Source organism: Ruditapes philippinarum, unplaced genomic scaffold (genome assembly GCF_026571515.1).
Source record: "Ruditapes philippinarum isolate M1 unplaced genomic scaffold, ASM2657151v2 ctg1076_1_1_1_1, whole genome shotgun sequence".
In the NCBI taxonomy this organism is placed as follows: Eukaryota; Metazoa; Mollusca; class Bivalvia; order Venerida; family Veneridae; genus Ruditapes; species Ruditapes philippinarum.
In genome coordinates, this window is record NW_026856464.1 from 110,662 (window position 1) to 120,764 (window position 10,103).

Genomic DNA, 10,103 nt, shown 5'->3' on the forward strand with positions numbered 1-10,103 from the left:
AAGATCTTGACTGACATACTGAAGTTAGCATTCCAGAACCCGATGATACAGTGCAAAATTATTTCGAGCAAATTGCACAGTGTGTTGATGAAACACAAAGTGTAGCAAGTGATGGAACATGTGTACAAGATGAAAACTGTGATATTAATTTACAGGATGAAGAATGTGACGTCATTACAGAAGATAGAAATTATGACATAAACAAAGAATGTGAAGGTGAAAATTGTGACGTAAACAACAATTATACATATGCAAACAATCAAAATGAGGCTGAACTATCGAATCAAGACAATGTAGATGATAGCGGTATCGTGAACGATGACGTCATATATGATGATATCAGCAACCCAAAGGAGGATGATGACGTCATTAATATTGATGACGAGAATGCTAATACTCAAGAGGAATATATTGTCTCAGCTATCAACTTGACATTGCAGCGCACAATAAAGCTTGTCAATTATGGAACACCTACGGAGGTATTTTTAAAACGTACAGCTTCAATTGGATATAGCGAACACATTGATTTAGATGAAGTGACACCATGGAGATTATTTGAACTTTTTCAAGAAGAATTCAAAGAATATGCTTCACAGTATCATGATAAAAATTTACTGACAGATGTAAACTATAAATGTGAAAATTAACAAGTGTTACGACATCTAATAGATAAGTGAACAACATTTTTCTCATAAGAAATGAGCTTCTTTTGTTTATGTTTAATCATGTTAATATTGAATATGCTCATTTAATTTTGTAATAAAAATCATTAATAAGTGTAATTTAAATATATGAACAGTGGAAGTTCAGACTCTCAAGGAGGGGGCAGTGTGACGAATTTTGATTGGACATATAGACTTTTTAGGACTGTATAGATTTATAGGAAGTAAAGGTTTATTTGGACTTAGAGGAATAGCTTTTACCTATATAAAGAGATGTTATGATCAGTGTTAGGGGGATTGTGTTTGAGTTCATTCAGTTAAGATGTTATTTTTTGGTTTGTTGTAATTGTATGGAATACTTGATATTTGGTGGAATAATACATTTATTTTACACAGTAGAGTTATTATTTATTGAGTTCTAATATATCATCGCCCAGAGAACCACGAAGCGTTACATATTACTATAAAACTATTTTTTATTCAACTAATTATATATCAAATTAAAAAGCATTGCAACACATTTCACTTAAATCGGCCACAGACGCTTGGGGTTATGTGCGTGGCTCCCCTCCTTGATCCGCACTTGTATACACCTTGTGTATTTTTATCGTGCAAACCGTACGTCCAAATATTTTTGCATATTATTACGACCTGGTCACATGTCTTGAACATAAAACTTGTTTTCCGCTATTTTAACAACGTTTAAAAAAGTCCCTAAAATATCATAATTTCATAAAGATAACAACGTACGCTTTCCTTTGATGTGAGACGACTGGAATGAGTTTGGGCACTGTTTTGCGCTTTCATTTATGCCGAGAACCAAAATCCCCGCAGTGGTTACTTCCCCTAATCAGTACAGAAACCAAATCAAGAAGACTGACGGAAAGGGCCGAGTAGTTGCGATTGAATTTCTTTTTCCCAGCGATTTTCCCGCTGTAATTTACGGGAAACATTCCAGTCGTCATGAATTCGGAAAGAAGCATGTGACACGGTTAGGCAAAATGTAATTAAAAGTGCAAAGCTTGGAAGAAAGGTACGATCTGAAAATAACCTGCTTTATTTATTAAAGGAATATATGCATAGACTGATTTACACCAGAAATAAATGGCATGCGATAACATAAATACCTGAAATATATGTAGGTCAGTTGTGTTTACATTTCGAAGCTTGGTATCTTCAGGAAATTGAAGCGTTGGTAAAAAATTGAGTTTTTTAAAACGTTATGAAATTCGGTTGAAACTTGTTCACGTGTTAGACACTTAACCGTCTCATACTAATATAAGCAAAAATTTAAAACTTATTATTGTAATAGATAATACTTTTACTTTTTTATATTCAGGGGCGGAGAAGGGCGGGGTCTATACTCCAAGTGTCTGTGAAATCGGCCCAAAAATCGAAGACATATTTCATTAATAATGTAATACCGAGAATATTTCTGTAGTATCTTAAATTGCATAGTTTCCATTTTCGGCTTAACCAGTTGATTAAAGTAAACAAAATTGAATATTGTTATTTACGTCTTTTGAATCTCAGTGGAGCCCATTTAATATCAGACAAACCTTGAAAGAATCAAGACTGCACACAGGTTAAAACATATTACCTTAATAAGAATCCGTTGCTGATTGCAGATATTTTGCATTTCATTTGATTTTCTGTTCTGTTTGAAGCTAGCCAGACAGGTGCTTGCGTTCGCGCGTATCTTGCCATTGGTCAGTCAAAAGAAATAGGTAAAACTCAAATGTTTTTGCTGTTGCTTGAGCCTGTCTAATTATTACTTTTTAGAGAGAGGCAAGACAAAGAGAAAGAAATTGCTGAGAAAGCTGAACTACAAAAGGAAAACCAAAACCTAAAGGATAAACTAAGGTAATTTTACTTTGCTTATCGAAGCCGAAAATACTTCTTGCCCTTACGGACCAAGAATGCATTGATAGAATATCGTATTTCGGTATAATTAAGAATTCTAACACGACCCGCATTTTTCCCTATTGAACATAGAAGAACCGAAAGTGTGTATTATTATGCAACAAAATCACTGTTGACGTTCTTTTTTTTTTAGACTTGTGACGTAATCATTATATACATGTGACGTAACCATTAAAAATGCGACGCGCTAAAAATAAGTACGGAAACAAATCAGGTGCAATTTAGCAAATCGGTGATTTTATCGCTTGATAACATCACTAGCTGTTTGTCGTTCGTATGCGCATTATTATATCACTCGGGCTACGCCCTCGTGATATACCTCCTCGCATCCGAACTCCAAACAGTGATGTTATTGAGCGATAAAATCATTGTTTGGGATATATTATTTCTTAAATATGTATCATAATAGATGTTGAAATATGAATTTTTTTCAAAACGGCTTATATTAAGTTTTTTTTTATATATATGATCAGTACATGTGCAGGGATTGACAAATATGCATTTTATTTGGATTTTAAAGGCGTTTTGAGCTCCAAACCCCAAGTGTCTGTGCTTTGGGACTGCTTAAAAAATGTTAATAAGTACCTCTTGTAACTTCATGAAATTATTGAACCTTTCTGTGTTCGAGTCGACTTAGGCGGTGTTAATTCTTGAAAAGATATGTATATGTAAAAATAAAATGTACGTTATTTATTTGATAATTAGGTTTTTACAATCATTTCTAGACTGGTTCAAGAAATGCACCTTATTTTTCTTTCGATGTCCGATGATGAACTTTATGCATTGATATATAATGTGAAATCGAAAGTCACATAGTAAAACTATTTTTTCTTAAAATTTCAGGACTACATCACAGTGCTGTGTGGTTTCCTAGACAACAAAAGGAACATAACCAAGTCACAGCTGAAAAATAAAAACTTTTTTAATTTAGTTTATATCTCATAGAATACATCTCATATTGCTTTTTCATATTTCTTTGATCAAGTTTTTTTTTTTAATATATCGTCGTGCTAGTATAATAAGGTCCTAAGTGCCATTATGTAACATTGCGGGAAATCGAGCTTTAAATTTTAGTTAACAGAAAAATGTTACTGGACCATGTAATGATGGAGATTTTTTGCATGAATCATTAATATGTTCTATCATAACTTGCAAACAAAGATTTTACACGATATCTTTAGAGATATTTTCTAAAACCGGATTTTTCATTTTGAGATAGAGCTTTTTGCTTATTTGTACTTGCCGGAAGCTTAGAATTATGTTGCACCCGGAGATAGAGCATTTTAAAACTGCCTAGGATAATATGAACTAGGATATAGGATATTTTAAAACTAATAAATATGTTCAATTCTAATGAAAACAAATAGGATTATTATGGTATTTGTATAAACAAACTTAAAATTCTGGTCAATAATTGTATTTTTATCTTTCAGATACACATTTTGATATAACTTGTGACAAAGAAATAAATTTGAATAAATTATTTCACCTGTTGGCATCAGTAACATACAGGTTTTGTAATAGATCGCAATAAACTACTTGTACTTTACCTGCATTGTGAATTTTTACAAAACTGAAACAAAAGATTTCAACACAATCACTTTAAATATTTATCATATAACTATAAGGCAATAGTTTTTCCAACCTAAAAAAATTCTGCAATATTAACGAACAAAAACACTTTATTCACTTAGTTACAGACAAAAACTGAATATAAAATCAACTCTCTGATAAAATGGAAATTTTAACATGTTTATCTGTTACTTTGTCTTGAATTAATTCTTGATTTTATCTCTCTCTGTTAAAAAGACCAAAATGTTAAAAAAATGCCCCCGATAGATTTACAATAAAAATGCAACAACTATTGTCACAATTTAATAGGCAGCACATACTACAAAAACATAATGATAGATTGGAGGATTTGCAAAAACTTCTTTCACCTGAAAGAAACTTTACTCATTTTGAAAACTATGAAAGGAACATTCAATGTAACCATTTGCAATAAGTTCTTTAAACTATATGTGATCCTCCTTTTCTGCCAATAAGAGTGAAAATAAAAAAAAGTTTTAAAGGAACTTGATTGTTCACCTGATAACATTTGCATGAGAAAAAATATATACTAGTAATTGACAGTAGTTGATGACAAAATCTAATTGCAGGAAAGTTGTTTAAGTTTCTGCAATGTGAGACTTTAAGTTTTATTCTAGATGTGACAATTATAAAATTGGACTGTCTGAAATATCTAACCAATATGTTGATATACAGTGACTGAGCGAACTAAAATCATTGGTAAATTTTAAATGTTGAACAAGATGAATATTCATGGAATTAAAAATAGTTTAAGCCCACGAGCATGTTGGAAAATATTGTGGATGCCTCTATCGTTTAAGCTAAATGGAAAAGAAAATTCAAAATTTCTCATAAAAGGCAAAAACATTTAAGGCGCGGTTGTGGAGTCTTTAACATGTTAGTGGAAGAAATCTCAAAATAAACACTAGTATATGTTCTGGCATCTGCATTCAATGAAACACACTCTAATCTCTGAAACAATTAAAGTCTCTTATACTACAACAACCGTTGGTTATATAGACGACAGTATATTCAAACAAGAAACAACAACTATAACCGAAATTCAATCATCCGAATATATCCATAGTTTAAAAGTTATATTTTATAAAATTTATAACGACTTTTTTCACGATACCTTGTTAATTTTTTTTTGATAACTCAAATAGATGATTAAAAATGTTTCAGAATAAGTACATTAGCCTTAAACAACACTGCCTTCCATTTATTGCCATGTTTTAGAAAATATTAAAACAAAATAAAAAATTTCTCTTTAGAATTACAATACCCTATCTCCAGGAGTAGTGTTTATAACCATTTATATTTTAAAGGCGGTAACCATATATAATGGCATTATCTCTTTAAAAAGAATAAAAGGTTTTGCTTTGACTTAATGGTAATATTTCCTACCAATTTATCAAATATGATACTAAAAAACTAACTTACTTCTGGTAGCCAGTTTAAGCAATGGTGTCAATGCTTTTTGACAAAGCAAAATCTGTCACATGACCTCGCACACAATCACTGATTGGCTCATGGACATAGAGCAACATAATAATTAATTCAACTATTATTTTCGAAAATGGAAAATGATATACATGCTATTATATCAAGCAGGGTAACCTCATGCATAAATGGAAACCACCTGGAGATAGATCTTTTAATTCTGAATCCAGTGGTATATCATACTCAATTTTCATGAAAATGGAGATAGGACCTTATAATACTAGCACGACGATATTGCCAATAATTCTATAAAACGTTTGTTTTATCATGAAAGTAATTTCATAGCAATTGTCAGGAGAATTAGAGAGGTATATCATGTGACTTTTTTGTGTGATCTGCGTGGGGCTAAAAACCAATGCAGCAGACGGTTCGTGTAATATGTTTTTCATATTTTTTGTCTAAATATTTCATTTTTATGGGGTGCTGAGCCCTTCATAACCAATACATTTGTTTTCAGTAAAGTGAACATGTTTAAAAATACAGAACTTCACAAGGCTTCGATTTACGAAATGGATAATATTCTTTCCACGAAACATTTTTGCATGGGTTACTAGCGGGCTCTACACTTTTTCATTTATAAAATTATGAACTATTCTTAAAAAGTCACGGATGCAAATACTATGTACACACGTAACGTTTTTTGCCCACGCATGTCATAAAAATAGTTGTCATTATCAGCAGCTACACTAGTGGTAACTATAAAGTTCAAGAGTAAGCACAGGATGAATTTCAAGATTATACATTGTCCAGTATTATCTCAAAGATAAAACTTAAACATGATGAAAATTTCAAGCCCATACTTAAAAAAATATATAAAAAAAATCTGTGTTAATTTTGTCAGTAATATATTTTCACTCTAGTACTATAAAGCTTATGAGACACGGTTTACCGGTTATATTGGCAGTGCTTTGTCTCCAGTGGAGAGATATCCCATCCTGCACATCGTCCATTTTGACAAAACTATATGAGCAGCTAGCGTCACGACAAAACCAACATAATGGGTTTGCGACCAGCATGGATCCAGACCAGCCTACGCATTCGCGCAGTCTGATCAGGATCCATGCTGTTCGCTTACCAACCCTATTACAAGTAGAGAAACTGATAGCGAACAGCATGGATCCTGATCAGACTGCGCGGATGCGCAGGCTGGTCTGGATCTATGCTGGTCGCAAGCGCACTATGTTGGTTTTTCGTGACGCGGCTCATATTTTCACGCCTTGCAAACATCGGAACATGTAGGCTATTAGACTCTAATGTTATTTAATTGTTTGGTTAGATTTAACGTCTCACCAACACAATTTAGGTCATATGGCGACTTTCCAGCTTTACTGGTGTAGGAAGGTCTCAGGTGCACCTTTGTTCATTATTTCAGGCACGAACGAGCACATGAGTAGAACCACGGACGTCACATAAGCTAGCTGAATAGCTTCCTCACATGAAACAATCCAGAGTCCCTGTCAGGATTCGAACCCACAGCGGTGAGGGGCAAATGGTAATGTCTGCAGTAAGCACGTCAAATTATGGCCTTTCTTGTGCACCAAATTTTAATCTAAATAAAATATCAACACATACTGGGTTAAGAACAAGTTCAACAGTATTTTAACTAATTCCCATCGCGAAGTCACCTAGCAGCTCCTCTTTGGGTACGAATAATAAAGGACTAGAGCTTGTAAATGCGGACCACCTGCCGATGACTTGAGGCCGAGGAGAACGGCCGTACAAAAATTCAGCGACGACGAGGAAAGGTACAAGGGTGCGTGAGCCCCTATTGACCCTTTGCTTGACACCAAATGCCCTTAACAGGGTTACCTCCCCTTTTCATATTGTCTCTCATTGACCGCTGAACAGTGACCTACTTTCGTAGAAAAGTTAAAATTCATTTCATTGGCTTATACTACGTGAAAAATGCACGGAGGTAAATAATCACCACTTTGTGCTTCAAAATTATCACTTAAAGGGCATGTCCGGGTCCATATTCGAAAGCTGCTTTTTGTGCCTTAATGGGCGGACAGACTCCCATTAACAATAGAATACATACATATAAACGGAGATACCTATCAGGTTTATTTAATTTTGTTCACGTGCTAACAGTCAGTATTGTCAAGATTGTGCAATCTTTGAAACGGTCGTATGTAAATAAAACCTATCATTGTGAATATAAAAAATGCCTATAAAATCGGGAATTTTATAAAATGAAAAGGGGATAAATCAGACTGAATCCATACACGAGTTGTTATGTACTTTGTTGAGTGACCTATAATGAAGGCCGCGTACGCGTATTCCGTTAAAGGTTAAAGTTAAAACTCAAAGACCCTTTATGCGCCAGAAAGAAAGCATGCAAAGACTACAGCTAGAGAGGTGATGGCAGGGTACATTAAACTCAAGCTCAGCGGAAAACTCAGTCAGGAGAATTCACTATTCTATTTGAAAGCCCATGTGAGAAAGAAAAAGTCAAATTTAAAGGTGAAGGGGAAATAAAAGACATATAAAGAGAGAAAATAAGCTTTTTTTCTGATATATTTACTCAATATCATTACCTTCAACAAATATTAACAATTTCTAAAATGAGCACATAAAAACTGAATAAATCTTAATTAATGTACCTGAAAAAGATTTCAATCAAGTATCCAATATTCAAATGTAGTAAAATGAAATATCTAACTGTCTATACATCTTAATAAAAAATTCATTTGATCCAGTAAATCAGCGATAGTGTGCTTACTAAATAACTATAATAAACCTAGATAAGTAAAAATGTATTTCACATATAATTTTATTGATTTTTTTTAACATGGGTACATGAGGTCTTTGATAGATTGTCGTCACATGACCTTCACATTGACTTAAAACTCAACAAAACAATAACAAAAAATTAATAAAAAACAAACTAATCATTTACAACCACTAATATCGTATAACAAAAGTCCTTAAAAAAGCAAACGATAGATTATTGTTGGTTTATACAAATTTATTTTAGTTCGATTGTGTTGGAAGCTATAAGCTTATTGAATCACTCTCGAATCCGTTCCTGGAACCAACCAGTACTAAGCAATGAATGTAAAGTTTCTTGCTCAAGGAAACAACGGCTTGCCCCTGACAGGGTTTGAACCCACGCGGTAAGCAATCATTAGATTACTAAGCAATCCTTAGATTACTAGTCCGACGCGTTAACCACTCGGCCACGCCGCCACTAGATTATTGTTAACATTGTAACAGAAAAAAACCCGTCCTAATTTATAAAAGCAACAATTAGTACATTGTAAACATTATGAAACCGAAATAAAACAAGAACGTGTTTGTTAAACACAAATGCCCCCGGCTCCGATTTTTGTCAGTAGCAATATTTCAAAAAATGTTTACCTATTCACTCAGTTATGGACAGAAACATTGCCAAAAAATTGTAAACACAAGTTATATAGCTTGACAGAGTCGTGGCATTTTGTAATTGTGAAACATATAAGTTGCCAAGCCATTGCTATGACTTGTGAAGTGATAAATATTCAACTTTATCAAATATATAAATGTGAGAAATCTATACTTGGCACCCTTGACCTTGACCCACTGACACCTATAGAATATCATGCAAGTTATCTTCCTACCAAATATGAAATACACCTGTCAATAAATAAAGGCTGTATGGGCAAAAATGTTAAAATCTATTTTGAGCATTGATGACCTTGACCAAACTGACCCCTAACTCCATCCAAAGGAAGGATACCATGCAAGTTATCTTCCAACCAAATATGAAATAAATCTATCAATAAATAAAGGCTGTATGGGCAAAAGTGTAAAAATCTATTTTTAACACTTGTGACCTTGACCCAACTGACCCCCCTTACTCCATCAAAAGAAAGAATAACATGCAAGTTATCTTCCTACCAAATATGAAATATATCTGTCAATAAATAAAGGCTGTATGGGCAAAAGTGTAAACATCTATTTTTAGCACTAGTGACCTTGACACACTGATCCCTAACTCAATCATAAGGAAGAATACCATTCAAGTTATCTTCCTACCAAATATGAAATACACCTGTCAATAAATAAAGCCTGTATGGGCAAAAGTGTAAAAATCTATTTTTAGCACAATTGACCTTGACCCACTGATCCCTACCCCAATCAAAAGGATGAATACCATGCAAGTTATTTTCCTACCAAATATGAAATATATCTGTCAATAAATAAAGGCTGTATGAGCAAAAGTGTAAAAATCTATTTTTAGCACTGGTGACCTTGACCCAACTGACCACTAACTCCGTCAATTTTTATGTTCCTATCAATTATAAATGACATCCGTCTATAGAATATGGTTAATACACCTGTAAAAATCTATTTTTAACATTGGTGACCTTAACATGGGTGACATTGACCTTGACCCAAATGACCCCTTACTATACCCAAAGAAGGAAGACATCCCTTGGCATGTTTGTATAAAACATGAAAGAC

General features: G+C 33.5%; 1 protein-coding gene across 2 annotated transcripts in view; it reads left to right on the forward strand.

Annotated features, from left to right (window-relative positions):
• LOC132746645 (capping protein-inhibiting regulator of actin dynamics-like) overlaps nt 1–4,371 on the forward strand; it is a 38,055-nt gene extending 33,684 nt beyond the window's left edge. For both annotated transcript variants that reach the window (XM_060735868.1, XM_060735866.1), the window contains exons 6-7: nt 2,445–2,525; nt 3,429–4,371. In XM_060735868.1, the coding sequence (XP_060591851.1) occupies nt 2,445–2,525; nt 3,429–3,459 (112 nt within the window). In that variant the 3' untranslated portion in view covers nt 3,460–4,371. The remainder of the gene's footprint in view (nt 1–2,444; nt 2,526–3,428) is intronic.
• Nucleotides 4,372–10,103: the final 5,732 nt, after the last annotated feature.